Raw genomic sequence first — 21,755 nt, forward strand, 5'->3', positions numbered from 1 at the left:
GTTTGTCTGGTAACTTCCAACTTATCTGTGTGTTTGTGTGTGTGTGTATATATATATCTATATATATATCTTACGAAATGTTCCATTCGATGCATCTGATGAAGTGGGCTATGCTTATGTGCCACAAGTACTCCTGTTCTTTTTGCGGATACAGACTAACACGGCTTCTACTCTGAAACCTGTCATATAGGAATACTGAAGGTCCATATTTTAACACTAGTCCAAATGGTACTTTTTTAACAATTCCCCCTAGTCTTGGAAAGTCATGAGCCTTCAAAGACAAGGACTGATACAACACTATCATTCAGTGAGGTATCTTGCTGGCGCGAATGTCTTTGTTGTCACCCCATTAAACCATTCTTCTGTTCTCCCTGCTCTTTGCATTCTTGTGATTCTTATGATTTTTATTCTCCTGATGATGATTGATCTTTTGAGCGTCCCAGGTAAACTAAAATGGTCATCATGAAATTATAAATCGATCAGAGTGAACAGAAAGTGAAGAGCTTCTGAAGCCAAAGAAGTAGAATTATTTTTCTTTTCCCTAATTTTTGTTAAATATGGTACTATCTGTATTTCCTATGGTTACAGAGCCACCTACTGGGAGGACAAGGTACATGGGAAACATCCAAGGACATAACTATTGAAATTGTTACTGTGGTTGTGACAGGGAAAATGGAATTTTAAGAAAATAAAGATACGAAGAATCAAACTGTTAGAATTAATATTTAATCTGAGATCCTTCTTTGTTCATTATACAGAAAAAAGGTTCCAGGATGTGACAGGTTTCATGTGTTAAAATGTTTGAGAAATAATATGTAAAGCATATATGAGGCATCTGATCCAGGATTGGAACTTTCGTAAGGGTGGGGGCAGAGGCTATTCTAAAACCCTGAAGGTATGTCTACACTGCAATAAAAATCCCGCAGCACCAAGTCCCAGAGCCTGTGTCATCTGACTGAGGCTGCAAGTCTAAAAATATCTGTCTAGACATTTAGGCTCAGACTGTAGCTCAGGCTCTGAAATCCACCCCATCCACAGGGTCTCAAAGCCCAGGATCCAGCCTGAGTCTGAACATCTACACTGCAACTTTTTAGCCCTATAGTCCAAGCTACATGCTCCAAATTCAGTTGACCTGGGTCTGTGCACCAGTTCTTTTATTGCAGGGTAGATGTACCCTCAGATATTACAGTGATGAGAGCAGTATTAGAGCCTGTATATAACAGAAAGAATAGAAGATGCTGTGAAATAAACTCACTCTGGAGAGTGAGCACATGGAAGTTTCTGCTTTCATCCCCAAAGAGTTTTCATGCAGCAGCATAATGCTGTGTCACTACTGGGACGCCTGAAAAAAAATTCTCCCTTTTTATATATAAATGTGTTCCTTGGAAGGTTGTTTTTTTTTTAAACAGGAAGTCGGTCAGATCCTTGGATGGTGTAAATTGTCACAGCTCCAGTGGAAGACAATGGAGTTTTACTGATTTGCAGCAGCTGAGGATTTAGCCCAGTAACCATAAAAACTTATGGCAGAATGGGTACAATACAGTTCCAGATTAGTAATGGATAAATAATACTTTAATGTGTTTAAGAATGTGCTGCTCCATAAAATGGGATCATGTCCATTACCTACAAATTTTTGAAAATGTTTGACCAAATACGTGTCTCTTTACTTCACTTAGTATTTTGTTGTATATGTTGTGCATTTCTAAAACTGACAGTTCGGTGAATTTTAATACATTGATCACATGATACTGATTTTATTTTGGGGCATGGGCTCAAATATTAATGGGGAAACCGCTCAAGAGAACTGGCACCGAAAATGTAATGGACTGGTACAAGAGAGTTCAAATACTAGTTTCAGTGGGGTGTGAGAACCTACAATTGTTATATGTCAAATGATGGTACTAAAGATTTAGTGTTGTTTTTACCCTAGGTTTTGCTCTCCTCCAGCTACCTGCAGAAGCTGCTTGGGAGGTCAGTCCTACAGAATTCCCCTAAAGCACTTGTGACCAGTTCCTTAAAAGCAGCTTCTCTTCCCGTTGGCTTGAACAGCATCAGCAAAGGAAGAGGCTCAGATACCTCACAAAGGGAAACTCACATAAACAGAGGCCTGGACTCCATCATTAGTACTGCAATCCCACGCATCATTGTTATTCCTACTTCCGAGACCAACCTCGTTGAAGGACAAGAAGAACATGAAAATGGAGAGGCAGAAGAGACTGATTTATTCCACTTTCATGGCAAGAATAATTTGTTGGACATAGACGGGCTTAACTCTTCCACAGATTTCCTTGAAGCATTTGAGAAGTTTCTGTCATAAGTGTAAAAAAGAAAACTTTCTGTTCATTGTTTTTCTTGGCTGCTTCTCCACATTATTATACCAAATACCTAAAACCTTCTAGATTAAATCTTCAGACTTTTTGTTTATTCGTATTATAGTCACTAGGCAGTCTTTGAATTTATCTTTGTTCAGACCTCTTCAGACACTGAAACAGCCTTTTAGATGGTGCTGCTAAAATGATCAGTAGAATATCTCGCAGCAAACTAGAATGGCGTATTTCAAGTCAACCATGATTGGTGAGAGAGACAAGCTTTCACCACACCTCCTGAGGATGCTTTAAAATAACAGAAAAATAATTAATTTTGAAGTTTATGGTAATTTGTTAGGAAGTACATTTGAAATTCCCATGACCATGACTCTTTCTCCACTTCCATGCACCTGGAGCCAGCACTTTCTAGAGGTCACTCTAGACTCCCCCTTCAACCATAAAAGTGCTTAGAGATATACACTGTTGTGGGTGCTGTCTGTCTCTGGAGGTGATCTGTTACCTACAGAAACTTTCTCTGCAGTTCCATCCCTGAAAAGACTTCATTGCTTCCATTGTAGCTGCAGCTCAGACACACCTAGGATTCCACAGAGCTGGCTGGTGCATCACTGCTACAGAAGATTCCACGGTTTGCCTCAGGAACTGAAGATTTCCAGCCAGTTGAGCTGAAAACTATGAAGTTTTCTTGGAGCTGATACCGGGACAAAAAAAGAACCTGGTAGTTTGCTAAAATGAGTGAGGGGAAGAGGGCAAGGCCCCAAAAGATCCAACCATTTAAGTTTTTGGGACACCAATCTGTAGCATCCACACTTTTCACCTTCTCTCTTTAGCCCTCCACGCATTTTCCTTATGACTTCACGTTGTCTATCATGATTGTCTTGTCATCTATCTATCCAGTGCCTGTCAGGAACTTTGTTCTCCCACCCTGTTCATTCTTTTTCCTGCAGGCGTGTTAGAGCCAAATTCTGCTTTCAATTACACATGTGCAATTCCTGGTAACAACATTTGGTGGCAGGAGGGACCTAGACACAGCACAACCAGTGCAGTTCTTCTGCATGAGGAGGCAGGCTGCTGAAGCCTGTGCAGAGTGTCCACATTCTCTGCATACCAACGAGCAGAGCTCTATGTGAGAGGGTTTTGGAGGGGGAAATATGGGAGAGGAGAGGAGCTAGGACTTATGGATCCACAATTACACAGATCCAGCAGGCCATTGCTCCTTCCAGAAACCAGGGCAGTCAGAAGCAGCTACAAAGCAATCTCTGGGACTGGGGAAAAGAGGACTTTTGTGAACCACTCTGTTTGCACTTTTGGATTAAGAGCAACATACAAATGTACAGTAAGGACTCAGTCTCCCTCTTTTAGAAAATATATGTATTTGTTCATACAAATGGATTAAGGAGAGAAGTCCTAACCGTGTTTAGTTTTTTTGTTTTGGTTTGGTTTTAAAGGAATGGCTGAAGAGAGAGCACATTAAAGTAAAAGGGACAACTTTTCAAACTTGGACTCTAATCCCCCTGGCCCCCCGGTACACTTGTTAATTTTACTCATGTGAGGAGTTGCTTTGAAGTTGATGGGACCCCTCGCATGCACTCATTAGGTACATGCTGAAGTTTGTGAGAAGCTAAGACTTTGGCATCTAAAGGTAGACATTTCAATAGGAGTAGCCTGATTTTCAGTGGTGCTGAACACCCAGCGCTCCCACTGAATTCTGTGAAAACTGGTTTCTCAGCATGTCTGAAAATCAGGCGTCTTCTATTGAGATCTTCAACTACAGACACCCAAGTTTGAGGAGCCTGACCAAAACCAATTAATAACTTTGGCAAAACTCTTTGATCTTAGTCCTGAATCTTACTAGCCATTAATGAGCAATTGTTTGCTTCTGTGATTTCTCTGTTTAAAACAAATGTACCATGCATGCATTTTTGCTACTGGATCCATATGTAACATAAGTCTTAGACTGCAGGTCTGTTAAACATTTCCTTTTCCCATGAATCAATGGGCTGCAGAAGGTAGGCTTCAACCTGTTCTAGTTTAAAACAACGGTAAAATAAAGGTTTGGAATAAGAAATAAGTCCTTATTTAAACTCTTTGAATGCTTAAGTATTTTTCCCGCTGGTTCAGATGGGGCCAAGGGCAGGTATTATATCATTGGTTCCCTTTCCTGGAAAGACCTGGAAAATCTGCAGTGTGCATTCCCAAACATACTACACCCCCTCATTTAAAGCAATACCAACATAAAAAAACCCCTCATAGACTACTGCCGGAAAGCTGTTTATGTACTGTTGTTACAAGTAACATGTAACTGCAAGTGAAAAATACACTTTTTTCTCTATTTTTCTGCTTGTTTATGCATTTGCCAGCACTTTTTGCACAACCAGTTTCATAGTTTCTCCTGTATAAATAATGAGTTCCTCTGCTGTGGTATGCTTTCACACAGAGGAGGGGAGAACCTTGTCTAAAAAATAAGGAAACTGATTGTAACACCCTAAAGTCTGGCAGGGGTATATAGGTGTAGAATATGAAATTTATTTTATCTGTGGAGCATGTGGCGGGGGTGTGAATTAATCATGCTTCAAGTTGATAGTGTCCCTTTAATACTTCAAAAGCATGTGACAGTTAAACTACAGAGTGAAGTCAGACATGGGAGCAGTCGCTGAGTCTGCAGATGTCCCACGTATGTGGTCAAACAGAAGCTGGCAGTGATTCATATTTTGCTGATAATTCATAGCATGGTACTATACATAAATATCCCAGTATGGGGATTGCACTGAAAAATTATATGAGTGGAGTGTTTTTCTGCTGGGATGCTCATCCTTCCTGAATCTGTCACATATTTTCACAAATCTCAATCGTGCAAGGGTCCTGCTGCATTTCTGTCACTCATTTTATAAAGTTTATGTGTTACCCTCCTGTCATTTTCTTGTTAGTGCGACAAACTCTATACTACACAGAAAATGTAAATCACATGCAAATCCATTTCTACATACACATACCACTAATTCTTGCTCACAGTACACAAACAGTACAAGGATGGGGACATAATCCTTTACTATCGAAAGTAAAACAATCTCACCTTGTAAAATATTTCACAGAGAGAAAAATGTTAATCCTCTAATCTGATACAAAATAGAAATTTTGTTCCAAAAATGTTTGCTGTTTATTGCTTATATGTGCATACTTTTTAAAAATAATTTTTATCATTTCAAAAGTCAGTTGTGCTTTTCCTGCTGGGTCCCCCTCCATCTAAAACTATCCTTCAAACGAAACTCAACACTCCCAGTCACTGAGCTGGCGAGAGTGCACCAAATATAAAAGTCAAAATAAGAACAAAACGGCAGTTGCTGCACCATCCCCATCAACAGCGTTCGCGCTTCGCAATAACAGTTGTGAGGCGAGCTTGGTAAAAAAGGCTCTGCTTCCATCCATTCTTCCATGTAGAGATGGTCCAATGGAGTAATCCTGTCCTAAACATTAGTGACAAAACCTTGACATGGAGGAATTATGACACTGTCACAGCTAATTGACAATGATCATTTTAAAACATTGTAGATCTTCAGCCACAATTTGGCTTGCCCTGCTCCAGAGCATGGAAATATCTCAGTTAAAGCATTTACTTAGGAATGAATTTGGACCAGATGCATTGGGACCTCCAGAACTTTTATTATTTTGGAGGAAACTTCCTGGATTTTCTCAGCCAATGGTATCCAGTGTTTTGGCCCAAAAACTCAGCTGAAGATTGATAATTTGAAAGTTGCTTAGAAAAGAAATTTGGATACACAACTATCTGCGACCCACTGGAAAACAATTGTCTCTAATCTTTAAAAAGCAATTATAGACCTGAGCCTACAACTTATTAACCAAAAGCTTTTTCCAGTACTCTGGTCCCCGCATAGGCTATTGGTTATGGGCCACATAAATGCGGACTTCTGTTGAAAATGTAACTCCTTTGGTACTACATGAGCTCATATGTTTTGGGAATGATCCTTCATTAAGACTTCCTGTATGAAGTGGGTTAAAGGACCAATTTGATATTGGATGCTAAGTTGGAGCCTGTCTCCTTACATTTAATTCTTGGATATATTCCTGATACCTGGAGATTAGCTAGTAACAAGGCGGCATGGTTTTAACATGCAGTTTTGGTCCCTACAAAATTAATCCTGCAAAAATGGAAAAGTCTATCCCGACCAGTGATGTGGCTGACCTCACAGCTAACAAATGACTGGCATTCTTCAGAAAGGGAATTCAAAGCAATTTGGGCTGACTTTTTAGAGGTCTGGAATTAACATAGACCCTGAAGAGAGAGATGTCGCTTTCCTTCCCCTTCCATTAGCCTAACCCTCTTTATTTCCTTTCTGTTGTAAGCAGTGTCAGGATGAGCTCCACCCTGACATCTGGTGGTGAGGTGTGGCAAGTTGTGGAAAAGAACTTCAGGGGCTGATCTCATTTGCATAGACACACCCACCCCGCCTAGAATGAGACCATAGCTGCCCAAATGGTCACTTTGGCTGCTGTGGGATCCCCAGTGTCTCTGTTATTGGGGCAGGAAGAATAAATTGTTATTACCCTGATTATGGGAACTGTACTTGGAACTGTACTTGGCCTTTTGTTATGCTGGAGGGACTCACCATCAACTAAGTAGCACTCACTAGGCAAGGGTCATGGGTTCCAAAACTCTGTGAATTGAGAGAGGCTGGGGACAAGTATTAATACTTGGTGGCATGGGCCCCTTGGTGAGGGCCTTACATGCTAATTGCACTTCCTCCTCTCTCCACTGTGGAATATCAGAGCTGATTTTGTTTTCATTAGGAGTCTAGTTACAGGCTGCTGAGCTCACTTTGGGCTAATAGTGCACCAGCACTGAGGCTCCGCTACTACAAGCTGAATTCACCAAAGAGCTGAAATCACTGAGCGTTGTGTTAAGTAGTGGGGGAACCTGAAGATATACTGTGGAGCAGTTTGCGAGATGGTTGGAGTGCCTTGTGGAGCAGATCATAGGACGGCGGGAGCTGCTGGTGGGACGCGGAGCAGTTTGTGGAACGGCAGGAGCTGCTTGTGGGCTGCTGAGCGAAGAAGTTCGTGGGGTGGCTGGTGGAGCGAAGGCCTATGGAGCTGTGGGGCGGTCAGCTTCAGATCATGTAAGGTGCCTCTTACCTCCGCCTCCATCTCCACCCAGGTTGGGAGGTAAAGCTCTATAGATAAACTTTTGAACTCTGGGGCTGCCCTGACCAGGGACAGAGACTTTTGGGTCATTGGACTTTTGGGACTTTGGGTGATTTGGGGTTGCTGGACTCAAGAACCAAAGAGAAAGGGCATGCCCCAATTTGCTTGGGGTGGGTTTTGTTTTGCTCATGGGTTGTGTTATGAATCCTGTTGGTGGTGTTTCCCCAACATAATGCCACATTGTCTTTCTCTGTTATTAAAAGGCTTTTTGCTACACTCAGACTATGTGCTTGCGAGAGGGGAAGTATTGCCTCTTGGAGGCACCCAATGGGGGTGGTATATATTTGTCCCAGGTCACTGGGTGGGGGCTCGAGCCGGTTTGCATTGTGTTATTGGAATGGATCCCCTAGATATTGAACCCGGCCCTTGTTGCTTCCAACTCTTGACGGGTAGAAGGGTTACACTGTATTATGATGAATCTGATATTTTGGTATATTTGTTGTATTTGGAAAAAATAATAAAAAAATTATAAATAATAAGAGTGTTCGCCCTTTACCTCTGTGCCTGAGAACATGCTCAGTAGATTAAGATTGTTCAAAGGTTTGAGCAGTAAGCTGCTAATAAACTCAACTACACCTATGAAAATGGTAGTTTTCAGAGGTTTATAGCTGAGCTAACTGTGGGTGGATTTTAATGGGAACAGCAAAATACACCTCCCTGAGGTGTCCCCCTTCCAAATTTCAAGTTCCCGCTCCAAAGCATGGAAGTGATGAAGCTCTTCAAAGAAACAGCTGGAAATATTTAACAGGACCACTGTTTTTCTATAAGCAGTGTTTTCGGAAACAGCCAAACCCTATTGTCTAAAACTTCCAAATAAAAAAAAATCAGCCTTGGGCAGACAGCAGTGTGGCAAATGTCAGATGGAATGGTTAAAGTTTAATAACTCTCTAAGCAACCAAACCAGGAGTCTACAATGGAAAGTGTTAGGCAACCTTAATTGTAGGTGTCGAGGGTGACTCCACCTCTAATGGGAGACTTGAACAGTAGGCATTCTGTTTGAAGATTCAAGTATGATAAAACTTCTTGTGGTTTCGGAATGAATTTATATCAAGTTATCTGATCAGTCGACTCTGAATGTATAAAGGAAGCTTCTTGATTCTGTTTGATACCTATCATAGTTTAATCTTCAAAGTGGTGAAGATCCCTGCCACAACCAGTAGAATGTGCTGATTACAAACTAATTTCTCCTTTAAATTCTGGAATTGAAATCCTTTCTAAAATGCTCCACAGAGGCTGCAACTTCCCTTGTAAATTAAACTGAGAGAGGGATTAATGAAAGGGACATCAAACAGTGGATAATCTTGGACAGTTGGCACAATAATAAAACAAAACAAAAAATCCCCAAGTAATCCTGCTGCTAGACTCAAAGTTTTGAGCTGAATGAGTTATTGGGAGTTTCAAATACTTTTTGGAGGTTTCTGAGCCTAAATTAATGGTTGAGTAAAACAATAGGCAGATGTTCTATCATCTGATCTAATAGGATGTCGTGAATTTCTTTCTTAACAAGAAGCACACATCAAACATGTCTAGTTACTAAGGCCCAGATACACCAAGGTATTTAGATGCCGAATTCCCACTGATTTCAATGGGAGTTTGGTGTCTAAATACCTTTGAGGATCTGGAGCCTAACTTCCAGAGATAGTTGGGGAATGGACAGAAGCTCTGTCATTCTTTCCACATGGTAATTTTATGGAAATGAGTTTGAACATCATCATTAAAACAGAGTTCTCTTCATGAAGAGAATTCCTCTCGTGCAATGGATTTTGTAAGGTGGAGAGGGTTCTGCTGCAGCTGATTCTGAAGACTAAGCTCATCTTCTGCTTTTATGTGTGGCTGCCTCTTGCCCACAGGAACTATGTGTAAACCACATACACGTTGCTAGGTAGGACAAATATTTGTCACGCCACAAAGGCTCCCTCAAGGCTGCAAAATAAAATAACTGCATTGTCTATTAATGGTCTGGTTTGTCTTTCTCCTGAGTCTTAAACTCCTCAGCCTCACTGGCTTTGAGTGATGATCTGTTAGGCCAAGGCAGTTCGGCAAGCAGAGGGTGGTACTGTATTGTTTCATTATGCTGCCCACTCTGGGAGTGGCTGCGGTGGTTCTTTAAGATGCTCTGGCATGTGTCCCTTCTGGCACAGGCTGCTTCCTCAGGGAGCCATTGTTTTTGTGCTGGGCTGGATTTATTTTCTTGCATGATTATTTTTTCCTGGCACAGCTTCTAAGCACTGTTTTGAAGGTGTTTCGCAGACAGTCTTTCACCATTTGGTGGTAATAGCACATTCGGGTACTGTTGAGACAATGATGTATTTCTTGTTGGGTGAAGTTTACAGGCCACATTGTTCCTGTCAGGCCGGGATAGCAATTGAGCTAGTAGGATATCCAGATAAGAAACTCCCACAGGCCTTTCCCCCACCCCCCACCCCGCCCCCGTTTTTGATGGTAGTGGCATTTCCAAACTGTACTGAAAGAGAAGGGTTCAGGCCACAAAATTTGGAAGCAGATTTTGAACACAGTGTAGTTGAGTGCAGGGAAAAGGGGAGCATAGGTTGAATCTAGCAAGATTAAAAAAATGAGAGTAAAAAAAAATACGCTTTTATTTGCCTTCTGTTTTAGAGCCATCAGGGATCATGTTTTCATGCTGTTCTCTGCGATCAGGAGGGCTAGAAACATCCTGTTCTTGAACTGAAAGGTGAAATTTTCACATTATCACCTGACTCTAGGAGTTGAGGCTTTAAGAAAACCACCCAACAGACACATGATAAAGTTGCAAGAATTGGCAATACTGTAGGTTACTTGGGAAACTTTGTGAATTTAACCATGCAGAGTTCCTGGGTACAGGGGCGGTAGATTTGTATAATTTTTGCTGGTGCCCAGAACAGGTCCAAGTCCCCACGCCGCCCCCCCCCCCACCACACAAACATACACACACACCTGCCTAAGGCTCTGGGGGGGAGTTTGGGTGTGGGAGGGGTTGGGCTCTGGGAGGGCATTTGGGTACAGGCTCTGGGCTGGGGCAGTGCAGGGGGTGGGCTCTGGGAGGGAGTTTGGGTGCGGGGTCTGGGCTGGGGCCAGGGGGTGGGCTCTGGGAGGAAGTTTCGGTGCGGGATCTGGGCTTGGGCAGGGGGGTGGGGTGCTGGAGAGGGTGAGGGGTGCAGCGCTTACCTTGGGCGACTCACGAAAGCGACCCACAGCCCCCTCTGGCAGCAGCTCCTAGGCAGAGGGCCAGAGGAGTCTCCGCACATCACTGCCCACATGCACCGCCCCCCTAGCTCCCATTGGCCGCAGTTGGCAGAGTCGGCGTTCCCCCCTGGGGCAGCAGGGACCTGCCAGCCACTTCCGGAAGCGGAGCAGGCGGGCAGGAAGCCACCTTAGCCCTGTTGCGCTGCTGCTGGTGGTGGTGGGGGCCCAGACCCTTTTAAATTTCCCGTCGGCAGTAGGCGGGGCCGAAGAGGATGCTCCAGGGGAGGCAGGCTGAGGTGGCAGATGGGGCTGGGGGAGAGACTGGGCCCCAAACTTTGGTGGAGGCAGGCCCCCGTGCTCTCATATTGGTGGAGCACGGGCACCATGGGCCCATACAACTCGCAGCTCCTGCCTGGGTATTATTTCTCTGGAGGAGGAGTTTTCCATCATCCAGAGTACACAATCACATGTCCCAGGTTCCAGATAGAATCATGGAAGATTAGGGTTGGAGGAGACCTCAGGAGGTCATCAAGTCCAATCCCCTGCTCAAAGCAGGACCAACCCCAACTAAATCATCCCAGCCAGGGCTTTGTCAAGCCTGACCTTAAAAACCTCTAAGGAGGGAGATTCCACCACCTCCCTAGGTAACCCATTCCAGTCCTTCACCACCCTCCTAGTGAAATAGTGTTTCCTAATATCCAACCTAGACCTCCCCCACTGCAACTTGAGACCATTGTTTCTTGTTCTGTCATCTGCCACCACTGAGAACAGCCTAGCTCCATCCTCTTTGGAACCCTCCTTCAGGTAGTTGAAGGCTGCTATCAAATCCCCCCTCACGCTTCTCTTCTGCAGACTAAATAAGCCCAGGTCCCTCAGCCTCTCCTCATAACTCATGTGCCCCAGCCCCCTTATCATTTTCATTGCCCTCCGCTAGACTCGCTCCAATTTGTCCACATCCAATTTCCCTTCTGTAGCGGGGGGGCCCAAAACTGCATGCAATACTCCAGATGTGGCCTCACCAGTGTCAAATAGAGGGGAACATTCACTTCTCTCGATCTGCTGGCAATGCTCCTACTTATGCAGCCCAATATGCCGTTAGCTTTCTTGACAACAAGGGCACACTGTTGACTCATATCCAGCTTCTTGTCCACTGTAATCCCCAGGTCCTTTTCTGCAGAACTGCTGCTTAGCCAGTCGGTCCCCAGCCTGTAGCAGTGCATGGGATTCTTAGTTCCTAAGTGCAGGACTCTACACTTGTCTTTGTTGAACCTCATCAGATTTCTTTTGACGCAATCCTTCAATTTGTCTAGGTAACTCTGGACCCTATCCCTACCGTCCAGCGTACGTGCCTCTCCCCGCAGCTTAGTGTCATCCACGAACTTGCTGAGGGTGCAATCCATTCCATCCTCCAGATCATTAATGAAGATCTTGAACAAAACTGGCCCCAGGACAGACCCCTGGGTACTCTGCTTGATACTGGCTGCCAACTAGACATCGAGCCATTGATCGCTACCCATTGAGCCCGACGAACTAGCCAGCTTTCTATCCACCTTATAATCCATTCATCCAAGCCATCCTTTTTTAACTTGCTGGCAAGAATACTGTGGGAGACCATATCAAAAGCTTTGCTAAAGTCAAGATAGATCACGTCCACTGCTTTCCCCCCATATCCAAGAGCCAGTTATCTCATCATAGAAGGCAATCAGATTGGTCAGGCATAACTTGCCCTTGGTGAATCCATGCTGACTGTTCCTGATCACCTTCGTCTCCGACAAGTGCTTCAAAATGGATTCCTTGAGGACCTGCTCCATGTTTTTTCCAGGGACTGAGGTGAGGCTGACTGGTCTGTCGTTCCCTGGATTCGCCTTCTTCCCTTTTTTAAAGATGGGCACTATATTTGCCTTTTTCAATCATCCGGGACCTCCACCAATCGCCACGAGTTTTCAAAGATAATGGCCAATGGCTCTGCAATCACATCAGCCAACGCCCTCAACACCCTTGGATGCATTAGATCCAGCCCCATGGACTTGTGCATGTCCAGCTTTTCTAAACAGTCCTTAACCTGTTCTTTCACCACTGAGGGCTGCTCACCTCCTCCCCGTACTGTGCTGCCCAGTGCAGCAATCTGGAAGCTGACCTTGTCTGTGAAGACCAAAGTCAAAAAAGCATTGGGTACTTCAGCTTTTTCCACATTATCTGTCACAAGATGCCTCCCCCATTCAGTAAGGGTTCCACGCTTTCCCTGCTAACTTTCTTGTTGCTCACATACCTGTAGAAACCCTTCTTGTTACCCTTCACATCCCTTGCTCGCTGCAACTCCAATTGTGCTTTGGCCTTCCTGATTACACCCCTGCATGCTCGAGCAATATTTTTATACTCCTCCCGAGTCATCTGTCCAAGTTTCCACTTCTTGTCAGCTTCCTTTTGGTGTTTAAGCTCACCGAAGATTTCTCTGTTAAGCCAAGCTGCTTGCCTGCCTTATTTGCTATTCTTTCTGCACATCAGGATAGTTTGTTCCGGCGCCACTACTGAGGCTTCTTTAAAATACAGCCAGCTCTTCTGGACTCCTTTCCCCCTCATATTAGCCTCCCAGGGGATCCTGCCCATCAGTTCCCTGATGGAGACAAAGTCTGCTTTTCTGAAATCCAGGTCCATATTCTGCTGCTCTCCTTTCTTCCAAATGGGTCTAGAGCATTCGGAAAAAGGGCATCGATTTACGTGAAGGGGCACCCACCCCAGTGCTGCATTCTTATTTTTCCTTCCCTCCTGGCAGTAAGGTTCTCTGACCATGGAGGTGCAAAGCCCATCTCCTTCCATCCCTGAGACAGAAGTGCAGAAGTTAAAACTGCTCATTATAGTTATTAACATGGGAAATTCTGCTGGTGTGGCAGAGGGGGATGGTGTGTAGAGTAGCAATCCCCTGGCTCCAGCCATGCTCTCCTTCCCCTCAAGCCATCCCTCCACAAAAGCTGCAGAGCCCCAAAGGCACCGTGTGTACAAAGGACCTTCAGCAGGATATCAGAAAGATGGATGAAGTGGGCTTCTCTTTCTCCTTGCGGTATATGGGTCTATTCTCTCTATAATGTTTAATAAATGATTAGGAGACTATTGCTGAGCCCAAGATTCAAAATCTCCAAAACATAAGTCAGGCCCTCCCAATCATGAGACTGGCTTAAAATCATGGTGTTGTAAAAACAGTAGAGTTGGGGTCCTTTTTATTTGCCTTCTACTTCTGAACCTTTAGTGTTCACGTTTTCAGACTCTGTATCCAGAAGGGCTACACCTAGAATTTTGTTATGAAAACTGAGATTCTCCTGTAAGAACTCAAATCCAGGCATTGGAGCTTTAAGAAAAACACCATATATCATGGGCCTTGTGATAAAAGCATGGTAGTTGGCAAAACCTCAGTTCATTCACGAAAGAAGGCCTGACTGTGTTCAACTGTATAAACTTATAGCTCAGTGAGTAGTCACTCCCACATTTAAAACATGCTACCTATCCTTACAATCCCCTCTATGCTATAAAGGTGAGAAAGCAAAGGGAAGTGTCTTTTAATATCTGAATAGAGGACAGAGGTTGGACACATTCACAGATTCTAAAAAGTAAGTTCTGGTATTTACAAGAGAAACGGGCAGAAAACATTTAAAGTATCAGATTTTAAACGAAGGTAGGATTAATACCAAAAAATCTATTATTTTATTCCTAAAGCAGTTTAATTAAATTGCAAAGGAAAGACCTGTTTGTTCCACTACCTTAGCTAGATAATTACAAGGAAATATATATTTGCTGAGGGTAAGATTGTCCTTGACACCAAGAAGCTTTTATTCAGGCCCTGGAAGAGCTGACTTATGCTGCCTATATCCAGGCATTACCACTGATTCTACCTTCATGCCTTTAATCCTGTGTGATTTAAAAAGGTTGTAATAAAAAAATTGTATTTTAAAATCAGGGATGTCTGCCATAACATTTGACATGTTTTATAATTAATTTTAAAAGGGGGGCAGGGATTGTTCATACGTATGTTCAGATCTAGTTAATGTACTTTTTTAAACCAAACTTTCCCTGATTTTGTCCCACTTGCTTTTTTTTTTTGTTACTACCCACAGCTGAGTAAGTATTCCGCAGCCCCTATTTTAAAATGACAGTATTGTACAGAACTAGTCCCAAGCCTCTTAGCAGCAAATGTAAGCTGTCATTTTTGGAAATCATAAATAGTGCCATCCTAAACGTAGGGAAATATGCCCTCTCGATAAGGTGGATGAGTTGATAATAGGACAGTAAAAATTCCTAATCCTCCAGTCAGCATATCTTGCACTCTCCACCAGAATAGGCTGGCAATTTTGAAAGTCACCACACAATTAAAACTAGTGCAGTGCTTCAGACCATATTTTGACTTTCATGCTGCATGTTTGCTGTACATGGTGCTTGGAATATCTCCAAAACTTTCTGTCCCTCCTCTTACAAAGTTGGCTTGTACTTGTACCTAGAGAGCAAGGTATTTAAAACCATGCAATCTGTTGTTCACATACCTGAAATTCACTGACTATCAATAAGTACCAGTATAATAATGTTTCCACCAACCAACCATGGCATCAGGATAATGATGATGATGATGATTACCTGCACTGATGTCCTCTGACTGACCTGGGGAAAGCATAAGAATGATCAGAGTTTGCTTACTAGCCTTTAATTTTATGCCACGCAGAGCAATACTAGCTGACCCTGACACTCTGAGAACAGATGTAGGATAAAAAGTGCTAAAATGTAATCAGGCTAGGAAAGGAACCTCCTCCACTTGGTATTACATCCAGTTTCACTTACCTAAGAAAAGTCCTGTTCCATCCAGAACGTAACACTTTTTGAATTACAAAATGATGGGGTGTATGCCACACACTAGCCCCAAGAGGGCTGAATTGGGCCCAATCAGCCAATTAGGCTGCCAATGGGAGAGAGCTAAGCTGCAGGAAGCTAATTAGAAGAAGGTTCACCTGTGAGGGAACAGGTGGGGTTTCTATAAAGCAAGGAGGCAGGCCCCAAACAGGAAGCTTGCAGTTTTTCTTTCTGAGGTAAGGGAGAAGAAGTCTAGTAAGATGGAATCCAGGGGCAAAAGCAGTAAGTGCTGAAGATGTAGACTTTAATTATTACCTACAAGGCCCTGAACTGGAACCCAGAGAAGAGGGTGGACCTGGATTTCCCCTAATGACCACGGCAGAGTGGCACTGTTTGGGGGTAGTGGACAAGAAGACTACCTGGAGAAATGCTGAAAAACTATTTCAGAAGAGTAACTCCCTTAATGACCTGGGCAGAGGGCTAAGTCATGAAGAGTGGGCAGCAGTTCCTGGAGCAAGAGAGGGATTGCAGGCAAAGATGGAGAGAGTGATGGAGCAGAGCTGAAGGAAGGGGCATTGACCATGCAGAGCTACTCCCTAGAAAGACCAGAAGAAAACACCACCTCTGGTGAGTAGAGGTATCCCCACCCCTTTCTGTCATAAGCGAAAAGAAAAGTCACACAAGAATTGCGAAGTGTCTCCTTGGTTTATAAAGATGTTTTTTCTATCTAGGGAAGCTGGGTCGCAATCCTGGTGGATGGGTCTTGCAAGAAGGCAAGAATGGGATGTCCTGTAGAACATCTTGGGGGCTGCAGAAAGAGATGTAGGCGGAACTCCTCTTCTGACCCACTATTCAGACTAGTACCCCAGCACTGTGATAGAAGGAACTGTACTGTTTTAGGTGCTGTTTGTCTTGTGAGACTTGAGGCCTGACTACTTGTGGCCATTTAAGTTCCCCTGGCACCTCCTGCAAAAATAGGGCCAAAAATTAATTTGGCGAACTACCCTTGCAGCATAAGGGCTTATCTATATGGTGCATTAGTCTACACTAAAGGGTATAAATTCTCATACACATTGGTGTGTCTTGTCCTAACTGACCTTTATGGACCCTGCTGGCCTGCACTAAAGATTCCCTAGTGTGTATTAATGTGGAACTGTTTGAAACCTCACTAGTGCAGACTACAGCACCATGTAGACTAGCCCAGAGGATATAGTATTTCTTTTACATCAGTAATCTTTCTTTTCCTTCTTCAATAATAAACTCTTCTCACACACACTCACAAACATAAGCAAATGAATCAAGCAATTTCTTCTACAGGCTGGAAAGGAAGAAATGGAGGGGAGGTGGTGGTCCTGTTTCTATTTTTAAATACTTTAGAGACATTCAGATGCCACAGTGATGGAGACCAGACAAATACCTAGATATAAAATATTACATATTAAGTACATCTGGTCTCTCTGTTATCTCAAGGGTTATAGTAACAGTTCCCAGTGCGAACAGCAGCTATCAAAACAACAGGCATATTTTCCTGGAATTGATTACATGAAATATTAATCCATGTAATGTCTCATCCATATGTTGTCCTCTGTCATAGAACTTCTGCTGTAGGGTACTGCTGTTCTGCATGTAGATTGTGGTTAGCTTATGTGAAACCTGACAGACAAGAAGACTATGGGCAGGGAGGACTCGTCGTCAAATGCTTGTAATGTTTGATTTCTTCAGAATACACACCCATAATCATCATTCACCGCTCCATAGCAGAATAGTATTCTGAACAATTTAGCTTTCTTGTGAGCCCATAATGCCCCACTGCATCATATGCAGCACTTATAGCTGACAGCCCATGCTTTTCCTGTCTTTAAAGGCATCTTCATTGTTTTGCTAAGAGGTGGGTTGCCTTAATCATAAGCTATTGACAACAAGAAAATTTGCCGGCTTATAAAGCTTTTGTCAGATTTATAAAACTGAAAAAAAAAAAGGCAATGACTCTTAGGACTTTGTCTGTGTTCTGGTTTCTGATTAAATGTTTTATTCCACAGGTTGAGGATTCTTTATCCTTTTTTTTGGATGTTTTTAATCTAAAAGATGGGAGTTTTCCTCCAGATAATGGAGGCCTAGCAGGATGACAGCAGGGCTGCTAAGGGGAAGAGAAGTGACTGAGGTGGTGATCAGGAGAGCTGCTCTAATGCAAAAACTAATCTATTGATCTTTGTGGCTGCAAAGTCAAAATATAGCTTGGGGGGTGAGAGCAAGATTCTGCTAAATTCTTTCTTTCTGTGGGGATCTCTCAAGGTACTTCCATTTTTAATAGCCTTTATGACTGGTTCAACATCCTTAGCATGCTTGAGACTCTGACTGTGGCCCACTGATTCTCTCTTGTGCTCCACAGCATTTTTCTTTGTGTGTAAATAAAAATACAAATGTGGTCACAACCACCTTTATTGATCATCTGTAGCAGGATCTGGTGGGAATTCTTCTAAATACTTGTGGTTTTCCTGTTCCAAGAACAAAGGGACACCATTAGTGGATGGTAGCAACCTGTTTTATAGACTAAAACAAAGGCCTGTGAGAGTTGGAAGGCCACATATGTTAATGTATTCTGAAGTGGTGAGTGGTGATGCTGCTACACTGCACCACATGTGACAGTTGCTCTCTTGCATTTCAGATGGCACACTGCCTATATCTAATGCCTCAATACTGAAGGGAATGAGAATGCATGAGCTTCTAGTCTCTAATGGCATCATTAATGGATGAATTAACCAATCTTCCAGTCACAGGCAATTGGCTGGTAGTCTGATGGAAAAGCAGAAACCCTTTCAGTAAAGGTTTCAGCTAGACCACATATCAATTGCAGTAGTGGAAAAAACAGATGAGGCAAAGGTCTCTCTATTTTTACATGCAACAGGGAAAGTATTAGATATCTACAACAATTTTTAGTTTGAAGGAAGGTGAAACTTGAATCAGGCTGACATAATGAGTGTCTGAGGCATAGTGTGTTCCAACAAGGAATGCAGTCAAGGTTCACGGCAACTTATTTGTATATAGGATCTTGTATTTAAAAAAAAAAAAAGCCATAATCATGGCTTTGAATTTAGAGATTTGAGTATGCCATTGGCAACTTTCTACTATAAAAATATGAAGTTTAGAGACCAAGAAAGCAGAGAGATTCAACAGCAAGAGCTGACCATTCAAAAAGCAATATGCACTTGCAGAGCTGTGATCAGTCAACAAGAACACAAGGGAGTGCATTAAGTGCAGAAGAAAGTGAAGCAGAATTTAAGTGCTACTCCTTCATGGTACTCAGAGCTCTCAAACCAGGGTGCAGACTCTAAGGGTTTGTCTAAGCTGCCATAAAACAGCTGCAGCTGACTCGGGCTCATGGAGCTTGGACTGGAGCATGGGCTCTGTGACCTTCTCTTCTCCCCCACCTCCTCCCCTTGTGCAGTCCCAGAGCCCGGGCTCTAGCTATAGCTCAAATATCTACACCACACTTTTACAGTCTTGTAACCTGAGCCAGTGATACAGGCCAGCAATCGCCATGTAGACATACCCCAAAGCTGTTCATAGAAATGCAGGTTCCCTGGGTGAAATAATCCTCATGTCAAATGTTTGACCTCTTCTTACAGGTGCAACGTAATAACAGAATTTATCTGCTACTGTTAGAAAACGGGATGGATTGCTGAGGCTGGGGCAAGGAAGGTCCTGCATGGAACCCTACCAATAGCCATGCTTCGGGGGGACAGACCTTAGGCAGAGGTTATATATGTGAGTTACCAAAAAAAACTACACCCCTAGAAGGAGCTAAGTTTTGAGTGTGACTATTCTGTTTGGAGGAAGAATAAGAACTCCACAGCAGTACAGCTAGATTCTCATTCTACAGAGACCCAGAGGAGAGAAGTAGAAGGGCCAGGAAACTTAGCAAGGCAGACGATGTTGAGCTTGTTCACAGCTGTCCCTTCAGATGGGAGCAGTTTTGAGGAGTGCATAGGGAGTGAGCTCCTAGCCTTGTGTTTCCTGGGGCTCCTTGGAGCAGAGACAATCTAGTCTTATGAAGTCTTGGGTATCCATATGGAGGGCTGGTTTCTCCACACTGCTCTGGTGGCTCCACCTGTCCCTTAGCAGCACTTCTCCTAAGCAGTACTGCCATGGGTGGACTCCTTTTGCTGCTGCCCAGTAGCAGTCATGAATGGGACCTGGAGGGAGTTAATACTTCATGAGAGTCTCTGAGGTCAGCAAGACATGATTACGCAGTGGGTGGCTTGCCCTATGCTCTGCCTAGGTTGACCGGGTGTCTGTTTTTTGACCAGAACACCTGGTCAAAAAGAGATCCTGGAGGCTTGGGTCAGCACTGCTGACTGGGCCATTGACCGGCCGGTTGGTGGCACTATGCAGTGGGGCTGGCAGGCTCCTTTCTAGCCTCCATGCTGCGTAGCTTCTGGGAAGCAGCTGGCATGTCCCCCCTCTGGCTCTTACATATAGGGGCAGAAAGGGGCTCTGTGTGCTGCCTGACCAAGCACTGCCCCTGCAGCTCCCATTGGCCAGGAACCACAAGGGGGTTCATGCTGGCCGGAGGCGGGAGATGCTACCGCTTCCAGGAGCTGCTTGAAGTAAGCACTGCTTGGAGCTTGCACCCCCTGCCCCAGCCCTGATCCCCTTCCAGCCACCTCAGTCACAGCCTGGAGTACCCTCCTGCACCCCACACTCCTCAGCCCCACCCCAGAACCTGCACCCAGAGCCCATACCTCCTCCCACACCCCAGCCCCCTCACATGCTCCAAACTCCTCAGCTCCACCCCAGCTCAGAGCCCCTTCCTGCACCCAAGTCCCTCATTTCTGGCCCCAGCCAGAGCCCTCACCCCGTCCCACACCCCAGCCCTCTGAGCCAGCCCGATGACAGTGAGCATGTGAATGTTACTTGCTTTCCCCACCCTCAGAGGGATGGGGGGGCATGGAGTGATGCCTTGGAGAAGGGGCGGTGCGCTTCACTTGCAATAATTGGCCTCAATATCAGAGGCTGAGACGAAGGTCTGCAAGTAGGGCCTATAAGCCTATGATTGCTCTCTTTGACTGAAGGAAGTGACAAATAAGGAGGATAGAAATGTCTTGACTGCTCTAGCAAACGGTTGCTGTGAGGTGGGTCAGGAGACATCACAGTTAAAATCCCGTAATTTAAAGGGGGAAAAAATCAACTGCTGCATTTTCTGTGGTGGCTTCAAAGGTCACTTGGGGAGCATATATTTGAGCATGTGATTACACCCCAAGAAATCGATAAAAGGCTACCTGTTACAGGTGTACATCAGGGGCAAGGATGTGTTAACTTCCACCTTGCTGTCCTACTCTGCCTGACACCCACCAAGGTAATGTGTTGATGCTGCATTCATAGGCAGTGAGTTTTATGGGTCTGTGGTACCCATGCTCCACCAATATTCAGGAACGTGGGCCTGGCTCCACCAATGTTTGGGCTTAAATTTTCAGAGCCATCCCATCCATAGGATGGACCAGGGCAACTGCCCTGGGCCCACACTTTGGGGGAGGGGTCCATTCTTCAGGGGAGCGCAGGGCCCAGGGTGGCCTGGGGATTAGCAGGGGGCCTGGCGGCAGCAGCAAGTGACCCAGCTTGCCCCACCTCTTCCCACCCCTGCTTTGCTCCCTCCCCACCCCCACTCCACCCCTTCCCCCAAGCCTCTGCCCCACCTCTTTCTGGCTTCCGCACCCTCCCGTGAGTGATACAGGGAGCTGGTGGGGCAGGCTGGGGCCGGATTGCCCCGAAGTGGCTGCCCCAGCCCATCTGACGAACGGGATGGCTCTGCTTTGACCCCTTCTGGGAGCACCAAAAATTATATAAACCTGGCATCCATGGCTGCATTGCCACCTCACTACACCGCTGTCATCACCATCTTGCTGATGATTTCTGGTCACAGCCTTATGCAGGTCTGAGGTGGAAGACATTCTGAGAGTTGATGGGGCGGGGCAAAGAGTGGTGAAGGAGAGTAATGGGCTTTAGGAAAGTGGATACACTTGGTGGGGGGGGGGTTCTGTGTTTTGTTTTCTTTTTAAATGCCCATCCATTTTTCATTACTAGACCTGTTTGTTCAGTGTACTTGAGTCGTAAGGGTACTAGAAGAATGTTCTGTCAGGACAACTAGGTCTAACCAGACGTTAGTGGACAAGAAGTAGCAAGGAATGGCTTTTGGAACAG

At 44.5% G+C, this 21,755-nt stretch overlaps 1 protein-coding gene across 3 annotated transcripts in view; it reads left to right on the forward strand.

The window, feature by feature from the left end:
• Positions 1-4,395, forward strand: part of LOC140910237 (melanopsin-like) — a 73,207-nt gene extending 68,812 nt beyond the window's left edge. For 2 of the 3 annotated variants that reach the window (XM_073340705.1, XM_073340706.1), the window contains one exon: positions 1,931-4,395. In XM_073340705.1, the coding sequence (XP_073196806.1) occupies positions 1,931-2,317 (387 nt within the window). In that variant the 3' untranslated portion in view covers positions 2,318-4,395. The remainder of the gene's footprint in view (positions 1-1,930) is intronic. The other variant, XR_012158464.1, reaches the window with a different exon arrangement.
• The last annotated feature ends 17,360 nt before the right edge of the window (positions 4,396-21,755 follow it).

The sequence above is a fragment of the Lepidochelys kempii genome, chromosome 4 (assembly GCF_965140265.1).
Source record: "Lepidochelys kempii isolate rLepKem1 chromosome 4, rLepKem1.hap2, whole genome shotgun sequence".
Taxonomy (NCBI): Eukaryota; Metazoa; Chordata; order Testudines; family Cheloniidae; genus Lepidochelys; species Lepidochelys kempii.